The following is a 26,862-nucleotide window of genomic DNA, read 5'->3' as shown; positions in this document are numbered from 1 at the left end:
ACGTATAAGGAAAACGGACAAAGGCCATAAACAGAGGAGTAAATACAAATGGCCAGTGAACTAAGACAGCCACTCTCATCAGGAACTAAATGACAAGACGCCATGTTCAGCTGACAAGCTGGCAAAAATTAAAACATTTGAAAGTCAAGGACGGCCCGGCGCGGTGGATTCCGTGTAATCCCAGCACTTTGGTGGCGCCATTGCACTCCAGCCTGGGCAACAGAGTGAGACTCGGTCTCAAAAAAAAATTTTTTTTTAATTAAATAATTAAAGTCAAGGGCGGGAACTCTCGAAATGAAGCTTCTGAAGCTGTCCAGGAAGAGAAGCAGCCCCTGGTCAGGCCAAGAGCCCCACAGCAGCAGCCCCGTCTTCCCCCAACTCACTGCTGGGCAGGGGCCTCCCAAAAATTCAGACTCAAACCGCGCGGCCTCTGCGTTCCCTTCCCGGTTCACGTTACCCGGTAACGAGGAACCACAAACGCTCTGCCCCTGGTGGGAGCCCAGCGTCCAAACCCAGCCTGGGCAGGGCCGGCTCCTCTGGGGTCCTCGGCCGCCTGGCGGAGCCTCCCCTCCATCATCCTCGAGGATTTCCCTTTGGAGTCTCTCTCTCTGTCGCCCAGGCTAGAGTGCAGTGGCGCAATCTCGGCTCACTGCAACCTCTGCCTCCCGGGTTCAAGCGATTCTCCTGCCTCAGCCTCCGAGTAGCTGGGATTACAGGCGCCCGCCACCGCGCTCAGCTGATTTTTGTAGGGACGGGGTTTCACCAGGTTGGCCAGGCTGGTCTCGAACTCCTGACCCCAGGTGATCCACCCGCCTAGGCCTCCCAAAGTGCTGGGATTACAGCTGTAAGCCACCGCGCCCGGCCAGATTTCCCTTTTAAACGCGAAGGCACCTCCATGCTCATCGCGAGCCTGACGTCCACGCGGCGCCCACCCGCGGGCGCGCCTGCCCCGGGTGCCACCTGCCCGGCGCCCCGCGCAGCTCTGCTCGCTGTCGCCCTCCGGCCAGCAGGGGGCGCCGCCCGCTGGCCTCGCGCGGCCGCCGCTGTCCCCGGAAGTCCCGCGTCGGCCGGAAGTCGTGCGTCCACCCGTCTCGAAAAATGGCGGCGTCCAGGAGCACAGGAGAGGCCGGCCCGGGCTGCTCCCGTGGACGCGTGGTCCGCATGAAGCGCAAAGTGGGGCGCGGGCCGCGCCGCGGTCCAGGCGGCAGTGGGGAGAAGGCCCTGAAGAGACTCAAACTAGCGGTGAAGGAGTTCGTGCACGCGACTTCGGAGGGCGAGGCTCCCGAGGGTTGCCGGGGGCGCGGCGACCCGGTGCGCTTCCGCCCGGGAGGGAGAAAAAGTCGCAAGGAACTGAGGAAGGAGAAGCGGCACCTTCGGAAAGCACGCCGGCTGCAGAGGACGGCGGGCCCCGACGAGGGTCCCGGCCCGGGAGGCCGAAGCGGAGCCGAAGAAGCGAGCGGTCCCCGGCGGGACACGGAGGAGCGCGCCCGCCCAGCCCCTCGTCCGGACCCCTCGCCTCCCAAGGAGCCGCGGCCGTCCCGGGTCAAGGCCAAGGCCACGGCGCCCACCGCAAAGACTAGACTCTCCGCGGCCGCCACCGCCGCTGCCCGAAAACGGGCGCTTCTAGCGGCCAACGAGGAGGAGGACCGAGAGATCCGAAAGCTGGAGCGCTGCCTCGGCTTGAACAAGCGCAAAAAGAAGGACGGCAGCAGCTCCGTGCCGCTGAGCTTTGCACGCGACGGGCTCGACTATATTCTGGGAGCCCTGGAGTCTGGGAAAAATAGCGGCTTGTACGACAGCAGTGGGGAGGAGGAGGAGGAGGAGGAAGATGCCGGACAGACACTCCCCGAAAGTGACTTAGAGAGTGACTCCCAGGACGACAGTGAAGAGGAGGAGGAAGACGTAGAAAAGGGAAAAAAGGCGCAGGAAGCAGAAGCAGAAGCGCAGAGCGAGGACGACGACGAGGATACAGAACAGGAACAGGGGGAAGAAAAGGAAAAGGGAACTCAGGAGAAAAGGAGGGAGAAGAGAGTCCGTTTTGCAGAAGATGAAGAAAAGAGTGAAAATTCCTCGGAGGACGGTGACATAACGGATCAGGTATCGTGTGAACACTCTAGGCCCTCTGGGATTTCCTTCAGAATAACGGGGCGGGGAGGAGGGCGTGAGACAGAAATGACACAGACTTGGTGTCTTGATAATGGTTTCAGCTGAATGTGAGTAAATCGGGTACATTACTCTATTCGGTCTTTCATGTTTTTAAGTTTTCATAATGTAAAGTTGAGGGAAAAAGCAATATAGAGACATTTTTATCCCGGGGACTTCAGGGCTGTCTCCACAGTGCGGCGTCTTCATTCTGTGTTTACCGGCCCAGGTCTAAACCTGTTAACCGCACCCCGTCTGTTCAGGCCTCTTTCAAGTATCTGAGGACATCTGCCGTGCCCGACTTCTAGAGTGAATTTTCTTTTTTTCTTTTTTCTTTTTTTTTTTTTTTTTTTTAAGACGGAGTCTCGCTCTGTCGCCCGGGCGGGGGAGCTTGCAGTGAGCTGAGATCCGGCCACTGCACTCCAGCCCGGGTTTACGCCATTCTCCTGCCTCAGCCTCCCAAGTAGCTGGGACTACAGGCGCCCGCCACCTCGCCCGGCTAGTTTTTTATATTTTTTAGTAGAGACGGGGTTTCACCGGGTTAGCCAGGATGGTCTCAATCTCCTGACCTCGTGATCCGCCGGTCTCGGCCTCCCAAAGTGCTGGGATTACAGGCTTGAGCCACCGCGCCCGGCCTCTAGAGTGAATTTTCTAAAACCCAAAGCTAAGTTACAGCACTCCCCTGGATGAAGTACAACATTGAATTAAAGATAAAGTTCACGCCTGTAATCCCAGCACTTTGGGAGGCTGAGGCGGGCGGATCATTTGAGGTCAGGTGTTTGAGACCAGCCTGACTAACGTGGTGAAACCCCGTCTCTACTAAAAATACAAAAAATAGCCGGGCGTGGTGGCAGGCGCCTGTAATCCCAGCTACTTGGGAGGCTGAGGCTTAAACCAGGGGGGCAGAGGTTACAGTGAGCCGAGATCGCGCCACTGCACTCCAGCCTGGGCAACAGAGCCAGACTCTGTTTCAAAGAAAAAAAAAGTTCAGAATCCAGGATGTAGCAATCAAGGCTTTCATGGGCTGTCCTCTTGCATATTTTATCTCAGCGTTCTTTTGCATGTAGCTCATGGTTGGAGGCAGCTGTATGGAATTGCCTGCATTTCCTTCTCCCGACATCGCACTAGTTCTATGTATATAAATATTCAGCTTTTATGTATACACATATTCTTTGTTGAACCAGGTTTAAACTCTCTAGCAGTGGGGATCGTGCCTTACAAATGTTTGTGTCCTTAATGATTTACAAACACCACCACTCCCCTTCATAATTTAGGAAATAGTGAGCTGGGTTTTTTTTTTTTTTTTTTCTGAGACTGAGTCTGGCACTGTCTCCTAGGCTGGAGTGCAGTGGTGCAATCTCGGCTCACTGCAAGCTCCGCCTCCCGGGTTCAGGCCATTCTCCTGCCTCAGCTTCCCAAGTAGCTGGGACTACAGGCGCCCACCACCATGCCCGGCTAATTTTTTGTATTTTTAGTAGAGAAGGGGTTTCACCGTGTTAGCCAGGATGATCTAGATCTCCTGACCTCGTGATCCGCGCGCCTCAGCCTTCCAAAGTGCTGGGATTACAGATGTGACCGCAAGCGTCCAGCCCGGTTTTGGTTTTATCTTACAGCAGAATACTACTTTTAAACAAGTTTGAAATTATTTTAGGTGCTTTTATAAAACTAGTGGTAGTTTACGATTGTTTGTATGCTACTGTACCTGGGAGTAAATGAAGGAAGCCCGGCCAGAAAGCATGATAGATAGAGGAATATACTTTGGAGTTGACAGTACCAGAGGTGCACAGCAGAGGGTGAAGAAGCAGTAGGGAACACGAGATGATGAAGTGTGTTATTAATAGCGTGGCTGAAATGGCCGACATGCACTGCTGATAGTGGAGATGTTTGCCATACTAAGTACTCAATAAATCCAGATGTATTTAAATCATCAATAATTGGTAGCTTCCCTCAGTTGTAGAATTTAATATTTATTTATTTATTTATTTTTTTTTTGAGGCGGAGTCTGGCTCTGTGGCCAGGCTGGAGTGCAGTGGCCAGATCTCCAGCTCACTGCAAGCTCCGCCTCCTGGGTTCCGCCCATTCTCCTACCTCAGCCTCCCGTGGCTTCGGGACTACAGGCGCCGCCACCTGTGACTGTTTTGTATTTTAATTAGAGCCGAGGTTTCAGGGGTTAGCCAGGATGGTCTCGATCTCTGACTACTTGATCGCGCTGGCTGCAGAGTGCTGGTGCAGATGTATTCGCTGGTTTTACGGTTTTTATCATATAAACTTAGATACTACTTCGCTCAGTTTGGTATTTTAAGGGCCACTTTTCCTCAAAATTTAGTGTGTTATTTGAGTGTTTGTAATATACTGTGCCTGCAAATCAAATGACAGTGGCCTTGATGAATGAGGCTCTGCTGGAGTTGAGCAGGTACCAGAGGTGCACGAGGTGAAGAGCGCATGAGGGAACGCGAGATGATGATGGTATTAAGCGGTATGGAAATAATGACATGCACAGCCTGATGAGTGAAATGTTTACCCATATACTAAATTAGCAATAAATCAAAGTGTTTAGGCAGCGTGATTCAGGCAGCCACTAGTTCTTGGGAATTTAATATTTATTTGTTATTTATTTTTTTTTTTGCAGGGGCTGGGAGTCGTCACCAGCTTAGGCTGGAGTGCGTGGCGGGATCTCAGCTGCACAAGCTCGCCTCCTGGGTTCCACATGGCTCTCCTGCCTCAGCCTCAGAGTAGCTGGGACTACAGGCGCCCATACCTCGCCCGGCTAGTTTTGTATTTTTTTAGTAGAGGCGGGGGTTTCACCCGGGTTATGGGATGGTCTCGATCTCCTGACCTTGTGATCAGCGGCGCCTCAGCCTTCCAAAGTGCTGGGATTACAGATGTGAGCCACAGCGTCCAGCCGGTTTTGATTTTTATCGTATAAACTTAGATGCAAAACAGGTTGAAATTATTTTAGGACCTTTTGCTCAAAACTAATTGGTGTGTTTAATTTGGGGGTGTTTATGCACCACCTGCGTGAAGTGAAGGCGGCGCGTGGAGAAATGGGAGCTCTGCTGGAGTTGGGCGGTGCGGGGGTGCTGGCGGTCTGAAGCAGAGGCAGTGGGAACCTGAGATGATGAGGTATTAATAGCATTAATGGAAATAATGACATGCACAGCCTGATGGAAGTGGAATGTTTGCATGCAGATATGACGAATCCGATGTATTTAGGCATGATCCCGGTGGCCACCAGTTCTTGGAGTTTAATGACTGACACAGCTGGCCCCATTTGTTTTTGGAGGCGGAGTCTCGGCTCCTTAGCCCAGGCTGGAGTGCAGTGGCGGATCTCCCAGCTCTGCAAGCTCCGCCTCTGCAGTTCCGCCCATTCTCCTGCCTCAGCCTCCAGAGTAGCTGGGACTACAGGCGCCCGCCACCTCGCCCGGCTAGTTTTTTGTATTTTTTAGTAGAGACGGGGTTTCACCGGGTTAGCCAGGATGGTCTCGATCTCCTGACCTTGTGATCCGCCCGTCTCGGCCTCCCAAAGTGCTGGGATTACAGGCTTGAGCCACCGCGCCCGGCCGGGAATTTAATATTTAAATGCACATATGGCAAAGAAAAAAAAACAGGATTTGGTCAGTGTAAATTTTTTGTAATGTATTTCTCTTTTCAAGCAGAGTCTTCGTGAAAGTGGTGAAAAGTACATCCCACCTCATGTGAGGCGAGCTGAGGAGACAGTGGACTTCAAGAAAAAGGAAGAACTAGAAAGGCTGAAGAAACATGTAAAAGGTTTACTTAACAGGTGACCTTGCAGTATTGTTACACTGTATCACTTAAAGAGGTTGTCTGTTTTCTAAACATGTGGGAGTTATCCCAGCAATTCAGATAGAAGTGATGGGGACAGTCAGTTGGATCCTTTCTGTCCTTGTCTTGATGCACCCGGACCCATACCTGGAGAAGGAGAGGATACCCAACTGTTGGATACTTTGAATCCCTTCAGGGTTTGAGAGCAGCCCCAATGCCCACATTGTTATTCTGAGAAGCAGGAAGGAATAGGGCAGAGGTTATTGTGCGTCTAAGGACAGTGGTGGAAGGACTGGCCTATGTCCCCTCTGCAGGAACACGTTCACCTGGTCTTCCATCCCCCTTACTCATTGCTCATGTCTGCATTTTTTTGTTACACAGTTTAAGAACAGAACATTTAAAAAACTGATTGGAAACCATACCGGTGGGGCTTTGTCAGTTACGCGTGCCCATCAGCTCTTTGGTTTTGAGGGTGTATACGTGTGATTTTTTTTGAGATGGAGTTTTTGCTCTTGTTGCACTAGGTGGAGTGCAGTGGCGCGATCTTGGCTCACTGCAACCTCCACCTCCCGGGTTCAAGCGATTCTCTTGCCTCAGCCTCCCGAGTAGCTGGGATTACAGGCATGCACCGCCACGCCAGCTAGTTTTGTATTTTTAGTAGAGATGAGGTTTCTCCATGTATGTCAGGCTGGTCTCAAACTCCTGACCTCAGGTGATCCACCTGCCCTGGCCTCCCAAAGTGCTGGGATTACAGGCGTGAGTCACCGCACCCAGGCAGGTCTGTGTAGTTTTATCACATGAAGATTCGAGTTACCACCACTGCAATCGAGATAAAACTCACCACCATCTCTCTCCTGCTGCCCCTCCGTGACCTCACCCACCCCCTTGTATTGCTTTTTGTTTCCTATTATTTACTGTAAACCTCTGTTTTAATGTTGAGTTCTGTATTAGCACAGGTGCACAATGAATAACCTTCCATGTACATGTGTATGTAGTCTCCCCTGCTACCCGTTCAAACAGAGCAGCCTTTTCTAGCGTTAGGAACTAAGGATTTCTATGCCACCTAAGAAATAAAAAGTTAGCATTTTTTCTAACAGCACATCCTAAGTCTGGACCCTGCCTATGGGGATATCAGGTCAGGATATTCAGGGGAGTATCCTCACGTATGTTTCTGTAGACTTAATCCAGGGTGTGCCTCCGTGTGGCCACATTTCATCTTGTGAAGACAGGAATGACATTGTTTTGGGATTCCAGAATATTATGTGGTTATGAATAATATATGCTGGGTTATTGGGTCAATATAAGAATAGTTAAGGGGTCAAAAGTATACATAAAAATAGAATATATTGTTGGTATGGATAACTTTTTAATTTTTTAAAATCGAACTGAAAATTCCTAATGGGAAACATTGTTGCTCTCTGTCTTTACAATTCTCTGCAGGCTGAGTGAACCCAACATGGCTTCCATCAGTGGGCAGCTGGAGGAGCTGTACATGGCCCACAGCAGGAAGGACATGAATGACACCCTGACCTCCGCCCTCATGGGTGCCTGCGTCACCGCCTCCGCCATGCCCAGCAGACTGATGATGGAGCATGTTCTCTTGGTCGGCGTCCTTCACCACACCGTTGGAATCGAGGTAGAGTTGTACCTTTGTCCAGGCTGTCACCAGTGTCTCATGGCGATTATTTTAATGATAGGCTTGATAAGTGCATCATTGTGTGCTGTGGGTGGTTCTTGTGTTAATTCCTTTTTGTTCTGAATAAATACTACATTGTCTATGTCATGTAATTGTAAACAGCATTCAGGAAGTACTTGATTTTGCTTAACTTTGCTTTTTTGTTCTGTCCGTTCTTTTTTTTTTTTTTTTTTTGTGACAGGGTCTCAGTCTGTCATCTAGGCTGGAGTGCCATGGCATGATCACAGCTGCAGGCTCAAGTGATCCTCCCACTTACCGTCTAGAGTAGCTGGGACTGCAGGTGCACACCACCACGCCTGGCTAATTTTTTTGGCCGGGGTAGAAGTGGAGTCTCACTCTGTTGCCCAGACTGGTGTCAAATTCCTGGGCTCCAGTGATCCTCCTGCCTTGGCCTCCCAAAGTGCTGGGATTGCAGGTGGGAGCTGCCATGCCCAGCCCTGTTCTGTCCAGCCTAGCATGTCTTTTATGTTAATTTTTTTCTGGACTGACGTCTCAGATGTGCCTTCATTTCCTTTGCACTTCTCCCTTAACACTGATTTATTTCAGATGTTTGGAAGATAATGGTTGGTGTGGTCTCACTACTGAGGTGTTGGTATTGATGGGAGATGTGAGAGCACTGGGGCGTGGAGCTACCTGAACATGTTCAGGGAGGCCTGGTGCCCTTTCTGTGTTGTGGCCCTTTCTCATCAGTGAAGTGGGCTTTTGTCGGGATTGAATTGAACAGTGTACAGAAAGCATCTGGCACCTGACAGGTGCTAAGTAAATGTCCGCCCTACCCCCACATCCCTTTCATGTTCTTCTTGGTCCATGACCCTGGTGGTTAAAGTCAGGGAGGCTCTTTGGTGATGGCCCAGGTTCCACAGTCACTGCCCTCTTCTGGGCCTGTTCTATCTTAATTGAATACAGGAAAGTCATAACCCTCCCAGTCAATATTGCAGTCCCCCCAGGGAGCTGATTTCAGGTGTGTTGAAGGAAATCAGTCCAGTTAAAGGAGTTTGTTTTGAGGTAGGTGAACGAATGGATGGTTGGGTCAGTGAGGCTTAGTTTTCCCACGATACAGTATTTACCTGCAAATGCAGTGTTTAACCCATTTGGACCTTTAAATGATACAGTCTCTTTTGATGGTGGTTCTTAGTTTTTTGCTTTCTGACAGCTGTACTCCAAAAAATAGGCCATTGCAGCACAGCATCCCTAAAAGTCTAATTTCCTGGTGTACGTTTATATACTTTTGTCTCCTTTTCATCTTTGATCCCAAAGTGTCCCGGTGAGATCAGGATAGACATTTACTGAAGCCTGCTTTGCAGTGCAGCAGGCAAAGCCGCTGAAGTGCTATGTGAAATTCCTGAGATCACGTCTTGTTAAAAGTACACAGAACTTGTTTTCTGGGCTCCTAGGCAAGCATGCTTTCTACTGCAATGCTAGTCCCATTCACTTCATTTTTATATTATTTTCTCTCAATTATAATCTTAGCAGTTATCTAGAGTCTTACTAAGTGGGGCTTTCCAAAGCTTGCTTTAAGATGCACAGATTTGCCAAAATGAATTAGCCTTCTTGTCACTGGGGCTTCTGTGCTGAAGGTGGTGTGGAGTGGGTGGAGACGCTGCCTGAGCACAGAACGTGCTGTACCAGCATGGTCTGTGTCACTTAGATGAGCTTGTGCCTCCGAGTCTTCCTGTGTCCAGTTGTTAAGGTCAGTGAGTTAGTTAATGTAATAGGCATAGGAAAGAGCTGGCCCACAGTAAGTGCTCATTGAAGGCTCATTATTTACGTACAGAAGGAGATTTTTGTGTTGAAATTCTGCTCTTCGTTTGGCTGGCTTTTCCTACCACTGCAAAGTTCTTTGCTGTTGCTGGATAATTTTCTGATCCACATTTTTCCACGTCTAGCAGTAGTCGCATGGTGGCAGCTTTTTGAAAGGCGTGTGGGGCATTAGGAAGCTGAGGGCAGGAGAGAGGGGCACAGGCTGAGCGTCTGAGTGCAGGAGTCTTCTCAGCTACATGGGTCATCTCAGATACGAAAATCTGCACCAGCTGGGGCTGGGCGCGGTGGCTCACGCCTGTAATCCCAGCACTTTGGGAGGCCGAGGCGGGTGGATCACGAGGTCAGGAGATTGAGACCATCCTGGCTAACATGGTGAAACGCTGTCTCTACTAAAAATACAAGAAAAAATTAGCTGGGTGTGGTGGGGGGAGCCTGTAGTCCCAGCTACTCGGGAGGCTGAGGCAGGAGAATGGCGTGAACCTGAGGGGGCAGAGCTTGCAGTGAGCTGAGATCGCACCACTGTACTCTAGCCCGGGCGACAGAGCGAGACTCCATCTCAAAAAAAAAAAAAGTCTGCACCAGCTGCTTTGGGAACCGTCTTTTGTTGTTTATTTTTTATTTCTAAGAGCTTTCCTCATTTTCATGTATGAGAACGTGGGAGTCCGTTTTCTTGTCATTACAAAGTGACGGAATCACTGGGTGCTATTCCTGGGCCCTGTGATTACCATAATCAGGGCCATTCTGTGACTTCTTGGTGCCTCCCTATCCTCCTGGAGGACACTGGTGTGCTTCAGCTGACTTAATCGTCAGAATGATCTTAGTGCAGGCAGTATATCAGTGAGTTACAGGAAAAGCAGTAGACCCTGACCACCCACAGCGCATCAGGAATTTACTTGATTGGAAAACATGAGATTATTGGGCCTACTTTCGTTTAAACCTTTGCTAATTGCATGAAGGACAGTGAAATGACTTGTTCTGAGCGGAAGTCGTTACGGTACTTTAGTTAATGACATCCACGGAAACTTTGCCAGCATGTGATGAGCTTTCAGGGCATTGGCTCCATTCAGCTGCCTTCAGTGCTGTACTGAGAAAAACATTCTGTGTTAAAGACGTTGGTGTCAGCTGCTGAACTGCTTCTGTAAGTCCTTTAAAACTCAAAAACCCAGTCTATGTATATTCGTGTTAAAATTTCCACGTCGGAATTAACGTACAGGATGTGCTTGAATAACTTTACCAACATGAATTTTACTTACATTCTTAAATGTTATGCTGTTATATTTAATTTGAAGACGTTAAATGGAACTTCAGATTTAGAATTTTGAGAAATTTTGATGTAATTTACATAATTGAAAACATATGGCCGGGCACGGTGGCTCACGCCCGTAATCCCAGCACTTTGGGAGGCCGAAGACGGTGGATCATGAGGTCAGGAGATCGAGGCCATCCTGGCTAAGATGGTGAAACCCCGTCTGTACTAAAAATGCAAAAAATTAGCCAGGCGTGGTGGTGGGCGCCTGTAGTCCCAGCTACTTGGGGGGCTGAGGCAGGAGAATGGCGTGAACCTGGGAGGCAGAGCTTGCAGTGAGCCGAGATGGTGCCACTGCACTCCAGCCTGGGTGACAGAGTGAGACTCCATCTCAAAAAAAAGAAAACATACTTGAAGATGGCGCAGAAAACGAAGAAGGAAGCTCCTGCCCTTCCTAAAGCCGAAGCCAAAGCAAAGGCGTTAAAGGCCAAGAAGACAGTGTTGAAAGGTGTCCACAGCCACAACATACTTGAATATGTTTTATGCCTGAATTTTTATTGATGTCTACAGAATTCTAATTTACTTTTTAAAATTATATTTGAATATAACCTAGTAGCCATAATAGAATGTGTCTTCCAGTTTATCTTCATTGAAGGGGCTTAAATTGGAAACTACAGTTTTCTCAGGTCTTTACAAACTGAAGTGTATATCTAGTCCATCAGAGCTAGCCTCCAGTAAGTCACTGTGGCCTTCTGCCAATCTGTTGCCTTTCTCTGGATTCTTCTAGCATTGATTTTTTTGCAGTCTAGCAATGATGTCTGCGTACTTCCCCATTACACTCAAGCCTGTCTGGTGGATCTCAGCCTTGCCTGCGATTTTCACTGACACCCTTACATCTCTATCCAGTCCTGTCTGGATGACTCCTGTTGAAGCTTAATAACCGCTGAGCTGGTTTTGTCCAGATCTGCTAGGTTGCTGTCCCTCACGTAGTTCCTGGTTACCCAGACCAAAAACCTGGGAGTCACAGACCCTTCAACTTTTACAGCCAGTGTCATGCACTACCATGCGTCACTGTGGTGCCCAGCCCCTTCATCCCTGGTCCAGCGCAGCTGCGTCGTTTAGGCCATCATCTCCTGGCTGGGCTGTGGGGGCCACTCTGTGTCACCACCATGTCCCTGCTTCCACCTTTTCCCTCCAGTCCTAGCTTAAGCTGAGATTTGAGAGAAAATGATGACACGATAGTGTTGCCGGCAAGATTGAAAACTACTGTTTCTGCCTTCAAGTTTTATTATCTCTGTTTTACACACTGAAAAAACAGAGGTCCAGGATCTTGCTGAAGACCACACAGACCCACTTCCTGGTCTTCTCATCCTTCAGTCCACAGTTATGGAATTCAGGACAGAATGTACCAGAATAGCACAAGGAAAACACTTAGGCCTTGCTTAGCTCCACCAGGCCTGGCAGTTCCTCGCCCCAGTTCCGCCCCTCAGGGCAGTGTCTGGTTTACCTGCTGGTCCCCCTCAGGGCCCAGTGCCCCTCAGACCACTGGCTGAGCCAAGTGAGTGTATTCACAGGCTACCTTAGTGCCAGAGACTCAGCCCTGGGAAAGTAGGGCTCTCCTCTGTGGCACCTGGGGCCCTTCCAGAGGTTATTAAGTACCTGTCTATTTGGCTCTGATATATACTCTGATATTCAGAATGTGTTGCGTTTTTCTATTTTAGAAATCACTTGTATTGCTTCCTTGTAAGAAATTAATTTGGGGTAAAAATCTGCAAAAAATCTTTTAAGAAATGAGTATTGTTAGGTAGTGGAACTTTTTTTTTTTTTTTTTTTTGGACACAGAGTCTTACTCCGTCACCCAGGCTGGAGTGCAGTGGTGCGATCTCAGCTCACTGCAACCTCCGCCTCCTGGGTTCAAGCGATTCTCTTGCCTCAGCCTATCGAGTAACTGGGATTACAGGCATGTGCCACCACGCACTGCTAATTTTCTTTCTTTTTTTTTTTTTTTGCATTTTTAGTAGAGACAGGGTTTCACTGTGTTAGCCAGGATGGTCTCGATCTCCTGACCTCGTGATCCACCCACCTCAGCTTCCCAAAGTGCTAGGGTTACAGGCGTGCACCACCCCGCCTGGCTATTTTTTTTTTTTTTTGTATTTTTAGTAGAGACGGAATTTCACCATGTTAGCTAGGATGGTCTCAATATCTCTGACCTCGTGATCCACCCACCTCCGCCTCCCAAATTGCTGGGATTACAGGCGTGAACCACCACACCTGGCCAGTAGTGGAACATTTTTAGAGATGTAGATGTATTTTTAACATCATTTTTAACAGTTTTATTTTTCCCAAGGAGTCAGAACGGCTGCTGGCCAAACAATGCCCGTTTGTTGTTGATATTAACAAGAGGAAGGTGCCCTTGCATCCAGGCTGGGGTGCTCTGGCTGGCTGCTCTGGGTTGCTGAGGGATGCCTTGTTGGAATGCCCTGCCTTGTGGACACTTTGTTAATTTAGAAAGTGCCAGTTCTGTGTGTTGAAGGAGAAAGGAAGGTTTCTAGGAATAACATAATCATCTTTTTTCTGTTCGGTTCTTTCAGGTTGGTGCCCACTTTCTGGAGGCGGTGGTGAGGAAGTTCGATGCCGTCTATAAACATGGAAGCGAAGGGAAAGAGTGTGACAACCTGTTCACCATCCTTGCCCATTTATACAACTTCCACGTGGTTCAGTCTCTCCTCATCTTCGACATTTTGAAAAAACTGATTGGAACTTTCACCGAAAAAGATATTGAACTGATCTTGTTAATGCTGAAAAACGTGGGTTTTTCATTGAGAAAAGACGATGCTTTATCACTTAAGGAACTGATCACTGAAGCCCAGACTAGAGCCAGCAGGGCAAGCAGCGAGTTTCAGGACCAGACCAGGGTACGCGTGCGACACTTGATCTGCTTCCTAAGTCCCTAAAGCCCACAAACTGGCCAGAACCTAGAAATCAGTATCTGGGGTAAATATTACACTCTTCCTTTCCTAGTGATTTCTGTTTCTTCTGTCTCGTCCCGTTTTCTGGCTTTAATATGTGAATGGACCTTATTCCTTTACTAAGAACTCAGAAAATATTTTGTGAATTTAAAAATTGATTTATGTAACATTCATTTATGCAAAACATATTTACCAAGGAGGCCACAGGACCTGGGACTCTAGGGTAAGCCTGGGTTGGACTTCAGGCTCTGCCACTTGACAGCAGCGTAACCTGGGTCTTCTTAGCCTCAGTTTCCCCCTCTGTAAGACAGGAACTGATCACAGCTCCCACCTTGTGTGCTGTTCAGATGATGGGATGGGTGGAACCGTGTGTTCCTGAGAAACCCTTTGGGGAAGAACCCGAAAAGGGTTAGTGTAAGAGCCTGGAGGGGCCGTCACAAGAGAAAAAGGCAGAGTCCAGGTCTCTGGACCCTTGTTAATTATTGCAGGGAATCGAGGATTTATCCTGGGGGCCTCAGAAGGGTCCCAGCAGCTGAATGACAGGTTGGAGTTTTCCTTCTGATGGTCACTTTGACTCCAAGATAGAAAGAGGTGCAAGGTGGTTGGAGTCAGGAAGAGTTTTGCAGGAGCTGGGGAGTAGGTGGTGGCAAATGTCGGGATCGTGGCAGCAGGTGTGGACATGGGCGTCACAAGTGACTAGACCTCATGTGGATTGGGGTGAAGGGAAGGAGGGCTCAGGGTCACCTGTCAGGGGCACAGGGGACCGTGCAGGAGGAGGTGAGGATTTAGAAGGACAGGCACCTCCGTTTTGGTAAGACTGGGTTAGCTGTGAACAAAGTGGGCTGAAGGGATTCCGGGCTGCTCTCGTAGAGGGGGTCCTGGGAGCCGTGGACGTGGGTGGACTTGCCTGGCGGGGCAGGCTGTGAAGAGGACCTTCAGGTTAAGGAGCACTGACGTTTAGCTGCAGGGAGGAGGGAGAGCTGGCAGGTGAGAAGGAAATGAGGATGGTCCCAGGAGCCGGGGACCCCTAGTGTCCCCAGGAAGAATTCACGCCCGTGTGGGATGCTGAGGACCAGCAAGAGGAGGAAGGGATTTGCGTTTTGGGCTGAATTGTGACAGCGGTCCTTACTGGCTTATCCTGGTCACCGGAGAAACCAGTCTGAAGAGGAGGGGGCTGGAGAAGGGAATGGGAGCAGCAGGTTAAATGGTGGTTTAAAATGGAGAATAAGACAGAAAGTACATTAGTGGCCACCTAGAGCTGGGGTGCTGGCTGGGGAGTCGGGGAAACGGGGAATGGTGGTTAATGGGCTTGGAGTTTCTCTTCTGGGGTGATGAGAAAGTTCTGAAATTGATTGTGGTGATAGTTGCACAGAATGTACTAAAAGCCACCTAATTATATACCTTACATGAGTGAGTTTTATGGTATATGAATTCTGTATCAGTAAGAAGTTGACATTTGGGGACATCTCAGAGGGTATGTGGGAATTCTTTGTGCTGTTCTTGCAACTTTTCTGTAAGTATGACATTACTTCCAGTTTTAAAGTTTAAAAAATTACAAGGCCAGTGGTAGGAGAGAAGATGTCCAGAGCAGGTCACTGGAGGCCAGGGTGGGAGCAGGAGCACAGTAGGGGCCGGGGCGGCCGAGGAGGTGTGGACGGTGCAGAAGGGCGAGGTGTGTGGCGAGCAGAAGGGAAAGTGAGATCTCTGGGGAGTTTGGGTTCCCACTTGACGTTGGGGGACACATTTCTGTTTTGAGGTATTATGTAGCCCTGAGTAAGCGGCTGAGACTAGTTTAGACCATCTCTGCCTAACGGCCGTCCTGACTTTATATCGCGGCAGTGGCGGCCATGCGCATCAGGTGTGGTCGATTTCTTGCCAAGTTGAATGGGCCGTTTAGACTGTTTGAAATGATGGACTTTCAATTTTTTCATTTTTCTTAAAGATTCGGTTTATGCTAGAGACGATGTTGGCCCTGAAGAACAATGACATGCGCAAAATTCCAGGCTATGACCCCGAGCCTGTGGAGAAGCTGAGGAAACTGCAGAGAGCTTTGGTAAGTCAAGGAACTTTCAGTTCTGCTTTGCTCAGAGCTTCCCTGTCAGCATGAGCCTGTCGTGAAAATCAAGAAATAGTCAGACCTGCAAGTCAGGGCAGTGTCTGGTGAGTGAGAGCGTGCTCAGAGGCAGAGGGAAGGCTGCTCGGTTTTCCTCGGGGGCTCTACCAGTGGTCTGGGCGCGCTCGTGCAGAGTGTCCGTGCGTGGGGAAGCCCATGTTGGGCGAGCGTCCTCTTTGCCTCGCCCCGGGTGCTGAACTTGGGCTGCATCATTGGATCATCCGATGCTTTAAGAGAAGGCCGGGTCCCCACCTGGACCAAGGAAATCGGATGACGCAGGTCCTTGGACCGTCTCTGACATGCAGCCAGGATGGAGACCGAGCAGCTCCCTGCCGGAGTGAGTCTTTCAGCCCCTGTCATCTCAAGTCCACATCGTCCTTGACCCAGGCTCTTCCAGGCGTGTGCTGCCCTGCCACTGAGCCTGAGGCAGCTCTGTCACTTTCGCCTGTTGGGGCAGCTTTCCAAACACAACGCGTTTGGGGTTCTGGACTCTCAAACACAAAACACGGAGTTTACTGCTAGTTTTGGCATTTTTCCAAACAGGTTAATCATCCCAATTGCCAGTGAATCATCCAGTATTCCAGTATTCATGCACCAGAAATGTCATGGTCAAAAACAAAGCCACCAGGGATGGAAGTACAGAATATGAACCAATTAAAAGCGTTTCATTAGCTCTTCTCTCTTAATCAGGTCCGCAGTGCCGGCTCAGGTTCTGAGACTCAGCTTCGCGTCTCCTGGGACAGCATCTTGAATGCGGAGCAGACAGGTCGCTGGTGGATTGTGGGGTCTGCCTGGAGTGGGGCCCCGATGATCGACAACAGTCACCATACATACCTGCAGAAGCAGCTTGCGGGGACGGTAGGGACGCCCATGCTCAAGGCTGCCAGGCAGTGGCACCTCCCTGTGTGGTGTGTGGTCACAGCTTTACCTGGAGCAGCTCTCTTACTGTTCTTGAATGGTCACTGAAATGTATAAGGTTTATTTGGAGGCCTTATAGAAATTGCTATTAATATTACATTGTGATATAATTATTCTGTTTCTGTTGTATCTTTTAACTGGACTTTAAAAGATCTGAAAGTTGAATGACATGGGGCAGGGGAGTGCATGAGGACCTGAACGCTCACGGGGCAGGAGCCCATTGCCGAGACCCCTCGTGCTGCCCTGCCTGGGCTGTGCATTCTAGGCCACAGGCCATGGATTTCACATTGTGGAAATTCAAGTCCATTTTTCACCCAGACTTCCCTCGTTACCCCCTCGTGTCCTTCCCTTTCCCAGATTCTGTGTCACTCGTGGTGGTCACGGTTCCCCAGGCTCTGCCAGTGACTGGCTCTCTGCTTTATTCATCGTCACTTGCCCTGAGGTTGAACCGCGACTGAGAAGCCTCCCCCATGAGTGTTTTCTCCCCCAGCGGCTGGGGCTTCACTGTGTGTCCCCCTTGCACAGAGGGGCATTTCCCAAGAGCAGCTGTGGCTTCCCTGTGTGTCCCCCTTGCACAGAGGGGCATTGCCCGAGAGTGAACGTGGTGCTGATGCTCATCTGCCCACATAGACCTCACAGTTGGATTCAGTGACACTGAAGTACAGTGTGGTATCTCTCAGGAGGCAGTTTCCATGGAGACATGTGTATGACTTGTCCATTCATCGTGCTTCCAGGTCAGCTCAAAGATCCTAGAACTCGCCCGGAAGCAGAGGATGAACACCGACATCCGGAGAAACATATTCTGCACAATAATGACAAGTGAAGATTTTTTGGATGCTTTTGAAAAGCTTCTGAAGTAAGCATTTGTGTACACATTTTGACCTATTAATGAGATGCTGTAAAATAAGTAAGTTGATTTGCTTTTTGAGTTTTGGGTGACTGAGTCTGATGCTGCTTAGGGAGGACGGGGCTATTCTTGTGACCATCCGCTCACGCTGTTGGATTCGTGCATCCCTGGGTTAGTCATCTTGTTCCTATTAATTTGCCTCTAGTAGTTCCTCATTAGAACATTTTATGATATATAAAGATTGGGGGTTTTGGGGTTTTTTTGAGACAGGGTCTTGCCGTGTTGCTCAGGCTGGAGATTGAGGAGTTTTGACTGAAAGTATCAGATAACCTTGTCAGTGGCTGTTGGTTGTCATGAATTGCTTAAAAATATATAAATCTTCATAATAAAGCTATTCTGATTCTTCATTTAAAACTTCCTGGTATAGTTTCTATAATTAGTTGTAATAAGATTTTAAAGATCCTATAATCCCAGCTACTTAGAAGGCTGAGACAGGAGGATCACTTTAGCCTAGGAGTTCAAGACCAGCTTGGGCAACATACTGAGACCGCATCTCGTTAAAAAACATTTTAAATGTACCTGTGTAGTTTTATGAGATACTTCTAAGTAATGTAATGTTAATACATATTCTTTTATTTGCTTCAAACTAGGATGAAATACAGGGAGAACATGATTCGTTTTAGGATTCTGATAATTAGGGTTTTATTTTCTAAACTGGGGTGCCTAGTTGAAGTGGAAGTCCTGAGCTTCCTCTGCCTCTCTGTGGCCTTGCTGTTTTGCTGAAGACGTCCCGTCTCGCTAGTTACCCTTTGTCTCTAAAAGGGCTCTTTTGAGGAGAGCCCTTATTCCCTAGTCAGCGGGTCTGGCTTATCCTTTGTACTCAGAAGGACTTCTTTTATTTCTCGTCTGGTGGACTTCATGTTTTGAAATTTTTGGCCTTTCAAACTACGTTTATTAAACAATAGTTTTCCCCACTGTTCATCAAAATCATGAGTTATAAATCTGAGCTTTTAATCACCATGAATTGATAATAAATGCAGCCAAAACTCAGTTGGTTCTTTGGGCTGCCTGCACCGCCTTCACGTGAGTGCTGTCCGTGGGGCTGTGCCGTTTGCAGTGGAGTTGGTGCTTCTCTCCTAAGGTACAGAGTGTCTGCCTCTGTGCGGGGGCGGCAGCCTCAGCCGTATTCGGATCTCGCCAGAAACTGGAAGCAGCCCACATGCCCCTCAGTTGGGGAAAGGATAAACCATGAGACGCCGTCTAAGGGATACTTACTACTTAGCATCACGAGGGGCAGACTCCCAAGGCCCCAACAGCACGGTGACTCTCGAGTGGATTCTGCCAGCGCAGGACGCCACCCTGCCTCGAATCTGTGTGACAGAGGCAGAGGCAGAACTAGAGGGACAGAAGCAGATTAGCGGTGGCCCACGGCAAGGAGGGCGCACGGGCCCAGGTTCTCGCGGCAGATTAGCGGTGGCCCACGGCAAGGGTGGCTCACGGCCCCGGGTTCTCGCGGCAGATTAGCAGTGGCCCACGGCAAGGGTGGCTCACGGCCCCGGGTTCTCGGCGTGCGATGGAGAGTTCTGTTTCGGCAGTGCCGGCGGTGACGTGACTATATGGGCTTATCCACACTCACAGGACTCTACACTGCAAAGGATAGGTTTTACTGTGTGTGAGCTCTAACTCAAGTTTTACAAACGATGGCGGGCGCCCTGGCTCACGCCTGTAATCCCAGTACTTTGGGAGGCCAAGGTGGGTGGATCACCTGAGGTCAGGAGTTCAAGAGCAGCCTGGCCAACATGGCAAAACCCCATCTCTACTAAAAATACAAAAATTAGCTGAGGGCGGTGGTGGCATCCGTAATCCTAGCTACTCGGGAGGCTGAGGCACAAGAATCGCTTGAACCTGAGAGGTGGAAGTTGTCGTGAGCCGAGGTCACGCCACTTGGACTCCAGCCTGGGTGACAGAGCAAGACTGTCTCAAAAAAAAAAAAAGAAAGAAAGAAACTGTGAAGTCATTGCCGTAGCAGGAACCAGCTCTGAGGGCGCACACGATTGAGGCCGTTTATTGTCAGCCGGGCACAGCTGTCGACTTTTGCAGCTGGTGGGGGACCCTAGATGGTCTTGTCTCCTCTGACATTTTGTCACATTGTAGGATAAGCTGAGGACCGGAGAGGTTGTGATGGGGCTGGGCCCGTAGCTGGTGTCTGCCGCCGCGTCCACCTGGCTCGCCCCTCACCAGACCTTTCCAGGCGGGAAGGAGTTCCCCTGACAGGTATCAGCCTTTAAACTTCGGAGGTCGAGCGATGTTCCAGTCATTGCTGTTCTCTGTTTTCTAGGCTTGGACTTAAGGATCAGCAGGAGAGAGAAATCATTCACGTTCTCATGGATTGCTGCCTTCAAGAGAAAACCTACAATCCCTTCTATGCTTTCCTGGCTAGCAAATTCTGTGAATATGAAAGGAGATTTCAGGTAGCTTAGTGCGGAGGCACCAGTTACATCTGCTCTACTGTTTTTTCTACACATGCTGCCTGGCTCAACCCACCTGCAAAGGAGTTCCCCACGTCAGGAGGCCCCTGATAGCCCAGTCACGTGGTCCATGCTGGCTGCCAGGCCACGTTCACTGGGAGCGGAAGTGGGAGGGCTAGAGGGGAATGTCAAGGGTCCACCATGTCCTCATGTCGCCTGCTCCTGCCACAGTTGCAGGCAGCGTGTGGCCAGGCCAGCGGGAGCACCTCGCCGGTTCACAGTGCACCAGTCTCTTCTGATGTCACTTGCTGTGGCCTTTTCCTTAGAATGTTCTGTTGGTATCTGCTGATTTGGGGGGAAAACTGCACCAGAAAGAGATTCTTGTGAAGCTATTTGGGACTATGCTCCATAGGAAAGGACAGTAAGGCCGCCACTAAAAGTCTTGATGTTTAGAATATTAAAAGTAAGATAATAAGAAAATACCTTTAGGTTATGTTCTTAGTGATGTATTATAATAATCTGTGGCCATTTACCTTTTTTCTCCTTTTAACTATGATACTAGATGACTTTCCAGTTCAGCATATGGGACAAATTTCGGGACTTGGAAAACTTGCCAGCTACGAATTTCTCTAATTTGGTTCATCTGGTGGCCCACTTGTTGAAGACAAAATCTCTTTCCCTTTCCATCTTAAAGGTTCGTGTAACGTGTGAAAATATCGAAAGCAGTGGAAATGGGAGTGTGATTGTTTACATCAGGTCCTATTGCACCAGCGCGTTTTCCTCGATTCTGATGCATCTGGAAAGTGCCTGTGTTATCGTAGCCAGCACAGAAAATGGCCAGACTAACAGGCGCTACAAATTGACCTGGTAAATGAAGGCACCGCTGCAGTTCTTTTGCTAAGTTGAGTGAATCTGTTTTGGGTTTGAGGTTAATTTGCTGGTCCTAATTATAAAATCCTGAACTAGTCACTGTTAGTGAGGAGAAGAGTGGACGAAGTAGGGCCTGGTGTCCCTAGAGGTGAGGTGAGTTTGCTCGCTTCGATGTAAGTTGTTTTAAAACTGTAGGCTTTCTCCTGCCCTGCTGTGTTTGGGACTTTGCAGTGAACCATGAAACATAGACATCTTTTTTCTTTTTCCCCAAAATGGAGTGTTGCTCTGTCACCCAGGCAGTGCAGTGGTACGATCTCAGCTCACTGCAACCTCCACCTCCCGGATTCAAGCGATTCTCCTGCCTCAGCCTCCCAAGTAGCTGGGACTACAGGCGCCTGCCACCGCACCCAGCTAATTTTTGTATTTTTAGTAGAGACGGGATCTCACTGTGTTGGCCAGCCTGGTCTGGAACTCCTGACCTTGTGATCTGCCTTCCTCAGCCTCCCAAAGTGCTAATATTACAGGCGTGAGCCACTGTGCCCGGCTGAAACCTAGGCATCTTATAAGTTGGGGTTTGATGTGGGCCAGTAAGGCTTGGATGGTAGGACCAACAGACTCTGAATAGCCTAAGAAATTTGGATCGCCTGGGGGGCAATGGGAAGTGAAAAGCAGAGCGAGTTGAGGGGCGTTGACTGCAGTGGCCTGGACCCACAAGACAGCTGCAGCCTCAGCTTCCCGTGTTTCTGTGTGTCCTGTGCAGTTCATCAGCATGCCCGCTCCAGTTCACCCTGCGTCCCTTGCTGTGTCCAACTTGCTGTGTCCAAGTGTCCAAGTTTGGCCACTGTACTGAAAATGAGGGCCCCGAGCCTTACGCCAAATCCTGACAACTGGAATAACTTGGATCATGGCGGAGGCATTGCTCCCCCTCCGCTCCCCTGCCTTGCCTTTTGCTCACTCAGGCATCGTGCTCATCGTGGAACAGCATGGATACTGCCGCGGATGAGCGGGAGAGGCGTGGCAGGAGTGCATCCTTTGGCGTAGAGCTTTAGAGATGCCCCCAGCCCCGCCCCGCCCCCCGGGCTGCTCTCATTCCCAGTATCTCTGTGTTTCGGCCGTGCTTTGTGGTCTCGCTGTGTCCCCGGGTCTGCAAGCGCCTGTGATGGTGTTTGGCTGCGGACCTCCCTGTGGGTATCCTTCCCGTCACCATGCATTTAGTCCCCTCCTCGAGCTCGCTGACATTCAGCTAAGATTGAAGTGGGTCCACGCTGGCGCCCATGAGTCTGTTCTGGGTAGCATCCTACTGTATACGTATGCCTCAGTTTGCATACTTATTTATCCCACTGATCCGTGTTTAAGTTATTTCTGATTTTTTGATAGTTTTCTAGGAGAGAGAGATATATGTATTAGTCTTCTAAAAGTAAATTTTTTATATATATAGTTTTAATTAGGGGATGGGTACTTTTGGGAATGGAGGTAATTTATGGTTCAGTTCTAGATACTGAATTTCTGATTCACAAGGTATATGCCCCGGGAATTCCACTTACACTGCTGAGTTGTTCCCAACGGTGATTGTGGCCGGCCACACCTCTGCCAGCAGTGTATAGGGATTCCCAAGGCCCACATCCTTGCCAACAGGTGTTCATTTCTTAGCTCTGGAAATAGCTTCTTAAATCAGTGGTAGAGTGGGGGAGTGGGGGAGATTAATTTTTACTCTAATTAACTATATTTACAAATCATTGAAAAAGTTGGCTAAATCAGTGTCACTATTTTTCTCTATGTCCTGACCATTAGGTAGTTGAATTCAGTGAATTAGACAAACCCAGAGTCCACTTTTTACGAAAAGTATTAAGTATCCTATTAATGGAAACAGAAATCGAAGACCTCAGTTTAATTTTCACAAGGTATGTACCCCACCCTTTCTGATGAGACATGGAAGAGAAATAAAGAGGTTGTTTTCACTTGTGTTAATTTAGAAACACAAGGTTGTACTACATGTGTAGCTTAATCTTTTCAGTTTTATTTTTAAGCTAGTATGCATTAGATCTGGGGAATAGAAATTTGTCTACTAGCAAACTAACAATGATTGGTAATAATAAAATATGTTAAGAAGTTCTTAATTGAGAATTCTGTTTTTAAAAGAAACTGGTTATGTCTCACTATTCGAGATACCCAGGATGGAGATCTAGGAGAGGCCAGCCCAGCCCTGACATGTGTTTATACGATTCCTTTCCAGAGTATCTGACAACCCAAAGCTGGGGATGTTACGTGAGGGTTTGAAGCTTTTCATCAGCCACTTCTTGCTAAAGAACGCACAGGCCCACAAAAGCGCCGACGAAGCCAACGTGCTGCGAGAGAGGGCTGACCTTGTGACAAAGTGTCTGCACGGAAGAGCTTCCCTGAGAATGTAGTCAGGGAAAGAAGGAAGGCAGGTGGCCCTTTGACTATAATGTCCTTTGTAAACCCAAAGCTTTATTCTGTTGCCTGCGTGTGAACGTTTGGTAGAGCTGTATCATTGTCTATTACTGTATTATTATTTTGAGATAATTTTTTGATCTAAGGTTTTATTGTTTGTATTTCAAGCCGTTTTCAAATAACTATATCTTGGGGGTGAGAGGAGAAGGAGGGAGGGAAAAGGGGGTTCAGGCACACTGGACAGGGTTCTCTAAGCAGTGAGGCTGGTATGTGTGATTGTCTTAAAATTGTTTAATAGGTATGGCCGAGCGTGACGGCTCACGCCTGTAATCCCAGCACTTCGCGAGGCCAAGGCGGGTGGATCACTTGAGGCCAGGAATTTGAAACCAGCCTGGGCAAAACCCTGTCTCTACTAAAAATACAAAAATTAGCCAGGCATGATGGCACATGCTGGTGATACAGTTACTGAGGTGGCTGAGGCACAAGAATTGCTTGAATCCTGGAGGTAGAGGCTGCAGTGAGCCAAGATTGTACCACTGTACTCCAGCCTGGGCTGGACAATGAGACTGTCAAAAAAAAAAATTAATAGGTAAAATAGGCCACTAGAGGGTGCAGTTATGAAGAACTTGATGAGGTTTTTACCTTTTTAAAATAATTGGTTAAAAGTTCAAAAACCATTAGTTAAATGTGATTATTCTTTTGAGACCGAGTCTTGCTCTGTCACCCAGGCTGGAGTGCAGTGTAGTGTAATCTTGGCTCACTGCACCCTCCGTCTCCCGGGTTCAAGCAATTCTCCTGCCTCAGCCTCTCTAACAGGTGGGGCTACAGGCATGTGCCACCACGCCCGGCTAGTTTTTGTTTTTTGTATTTTTAGTAGAGTTGGGGTTTCACCATGTTAGCCAGGATGGTCTCGATCTCCTGACCTCGTGATCCGCCCGCCTCGGCCTCCCAAAGTGCTGGGATTACAGGCATGTGCCACCACGCCCGGCTAGTTTTTGTTTTTTAATAGAGATGAGGTTTCACCATGTTGGCCAGGCTGGTCTTGAACTCCTGACCTCAGGTGATCCACCCGCCTCGGCCTCCCAAAGTGCTGGGATTACAGGCATGAGCTACTGCGCCCAGCTTAAATGTGATTCTTGATATTGTTTTAAGTATTTGGGATGCAGTTGAACTTTGGCAAAGTCAGTCGACATAAGCCCTGTGGATGTGGCCTCATGTAGACTATAGTGCAGACAGGCGCTTTTCATCATTCGTGTGACATTCCCACACAGTTGAGGGTATTCATCTCACCAATTCCAAATTGTAAATGTTCTTAAGCAACTCTGAGGTCACCAAACAGTAGTCATTTGACTGTTAATAGGTGCTACTTGCTTGCAAGGATTTGGAGATGTAAACATGAAGAAAATATAGTTATTGCCTGCAAAGAATTAACGTTTATCCAGTGAGAGAAACAAACACACCCCTCACTAAGTATGGAAAACTGGTTCCGGGAGGAAGCCGAAACGCCCCTGGATACCAGCACGTATTGCAGATACCCAAATGTTTATTGTTTTCCCAGCGCTTCAGTTCTGCTTTTCCTTCTCAAATGCTGCAGACTCAATTTACATTTTACCTTTGATTGTTGAAAAAAGTCACTAAGATGTGAATACAGAATCGACATTGAGAAGTTGTATAAACTCATCTGTCCAGCAGCACTGTCCTCCTCAGAGTGGTCCTGTTGGGCAGATGGGCACAGGTGCTGTGATGTCACTCCTGTGCAAAACACCCGCTTTGTGGCACTTGCAGATATTCTGTATGTATTTTTAAGAGAGAGACAGGCTCACTCTGTCACCCAGGCCCGAGTGCAGTGGCATGATCATAGTTATTGTAGCAAATTCCTGGCCTGAAGCAATCCTTTTGCCTCAGCCTCACGGATAGCTAGGACCACAAGCAGTAGAGACAAGTTCTCCCTGTGTTATACAGGCTGGGCTTGAACTCCTGGCCTCAAGTGATCCTCTTGCCTTGGCCTCCCAAACACAGGGATTATAGGTGTGAGCCTCCGTGCCTGGCCTTAGATTTTATTTATCCGTGCCCTGTAGCAGTTTGTGTTTGGAAATCGTGATGTGAAGCCATCAGTGTCTGCGCATATCCCTAAACTAATGGTTTAAGCTTTGAAGCATGTGCAAGCAACATGAACAGCTGAATACAGAAAGTAACTTGAAGCAGCCCAGAGACTGTGTCGTCCCTACAGAGTTCCTAACCCTGCGTTCAGCAACATCATTCAACCCGAGGCCAGATCCAAACCCTGTGTCTTCTGGCGGGTTCTGAATTTAGAGGACAAATAAGGTGACAGGTACTAAGAGAAGAGTGAATTAAGTGAAAGTCTTCCCTTTGTTAAGGAGCTTTTTAACAAGAGTGTCTTTGCTGGGCGGTGATTGGGATATAACAGATCAGTTCTACTGGACGTGTAGCTTGATGGTGAAATAAGGAGCTTGGGCTAAGGAAAAATCAACACACTGCTTCCTTCCTCAAGAAGGTCTTACTGTGAAGAAAAAAATGTCAGTTGGACTAAATTGTGCTTTACACCACTGGTGATTTGCTTTCTGATGCAAGCTCCCGACCTCACAGACCAAGAGGATCCCTGGCCGCCTGTGAATAGCCCGCATTTGAGTAGCACTAACGTAAGTGATGTGAGTAGGAATTAATTATGGGTGCAGCTACTAGGATTGGGAGAAACTATCACGACAGTGGCACCGCCTGATTTCGTTATGTGCCATACGCAGTAACCCTTGTTTGAGGTGGAGAATTGAAGCTGATTTTTCTGCAGAAGATGAAAACAATCCCATTTTTATATTGTCTTTTATTATTAAAACAAAAATACCTATCTTTTCTATACAGTATATTTATGACTTAAATTATCAGCTACGGTTTGCATTTAGTATATGGCAGATTGCCTGTAAGTCTGTACATTTTAACAACACATGGGGCCAGGCATGGTGGCTCGCGCCTGTAATCCCAGCACTTTGGGAGGTTCAGGTGGGCAGATCACTTGAGATGAGGAGTTCGAGACCAGCCTGGCCAACATGGCAAAACCCCATCTCTACTAAAAATATAAAAATTAGCTGGGCATGGTGGCAGGCACCTGTAATCCCAGCTACTCGGGAGGCTGAGGCAGGAGAATCACTTAAACCTGGGAGGTGGAGGTTGCAGTGAGATCTCTGCTTACTGCACTCCAGCCTGGGTAACAAAAGTGAAACTGTCTCAAAAAACAAACAAAAAAAACCAATATATATGGGCTGTTAGATAGTAATTATAATTTAGTTTAAATGGTAAATAAGTACATCTTGACTAAAAGCTACGAATTCAGAATTGCTTTTAAATATATAGAGGTTTTTTTGAAATGTATTACAGTGCAATTGAAAATACACTTAAAATACTGCAGGATGCTTAGTACTCAGTGTTATGTATGAACTTGTGGACTTTGCAGTGCAGGTTGAGAACTGCTAATGTATAGAATGACTAAACAGCTGTCTTAGGGAATCTCATTTTTAGAGGTGTAAGGAACAAACTTTAAAGTATTGAAATGTATAAATAAAATGTATTTTTTATATTTTGTTTAGAGTAACAGTGAATGTTTATTTTGAAAGACCAGCTTGGC

At 48.3% G+C, this 26,862-nt stretch overlaps 1 protein-coding gene across 3 annotated transcripts; it reads left to right on the top strand.

The window, feature by feature from the left end:
* The first annotated feature begins 1,058 nt into the window (after positions 1-1,058).
* On the top strand, positions 1,059-23,365 carry NOM1 (nucleolar protein with MIF4G domain 1). Of its 3 annotated transcripts, none has more exons than XM_021936485.2 (11): positions 1,099-2,097; positions 5,799-5,923; positions 7,366-7,561; positions 13,220-13,543; positions 15,540-15,650; positions 16,401-16,568; positions 17,363-17,484; positions 19,814-19,946; positions 20,506-20,637; positions 22,605-22,714; positions 23,047-23,365. In XM_021936485.2, the coding sequence occupies exons 1-11, from the start codon at positions 1,099-1,101 to the stop codon at positions 23,219-23,221; spliced, it is 2,595 nt and encodes an 864-aa protein (XP_021792177.2). In that variant the 3' UTR covers positions 23,222-23,365. The 3 variants fall into 3 exon arrangements, with proteins under 3 accessions (XP_031520833.1, XP_021792177.2, XP_021792176.2); XM_021936484.2 differs by having other exon boundaries at positions 5,796-5,923; XM_031664973.1 differs by lacking the exon at positions 22,605-22,714 and having other exon boundaries at positions 1,059-2,097; positions 5,796-5,923; positions 23,047-23,164.
* Positions 23,366-26,862: the final 3,497 nt, after the last annotated feature.

The sequence above is a fragment of the Papio anubis genome, chromosome 4 (genome assembly GCF_008728515.1).
Source record: "Papio anubis isolate 15944 chromosome 4, Panubis1.0, whole genome shotgun sequence".
In the NCBI taxonomy this organism is placed as follows: domain Eukaryota; kingdom Metazoa; phylum Chordata; class Mammalia; order Primates; family Cercopithecidae; genus Papio; species Papio anubis.
Note: the sequence above shows the minus strand (reverse complement) of the source record. Positions and strands in the feature narration are given on the sequence as shown.

What these genes read in the sequence shown, in the direction of transcription:
- NOM1 (XM_021936484.2), top strand. Translation starts at nt 1,099, where the DNA reads ATGGCGGCGTCCAGGAGCACAGGAGAGGCCGGCCCGGGCTGCTCCCGT. An exon ending in AGAAGCAGCTTGCGGGGACG is followed by an intron (nt 16,569 to 17,362) that starts GTAGGGACGCCC and finishes TCGTGCTTCCAG; the next exon opens with GTCAGCTCAAAGATCCTAGA. An exon ending in AATATGAAAGGAGATTTCAG is followed by an intron (nt 19,947 to 20,505) that starts GTAGCTTAGTGC and finishes CTATGATACTAG; the next exon opens with ATGACTTTCCAGTTCAGCAT.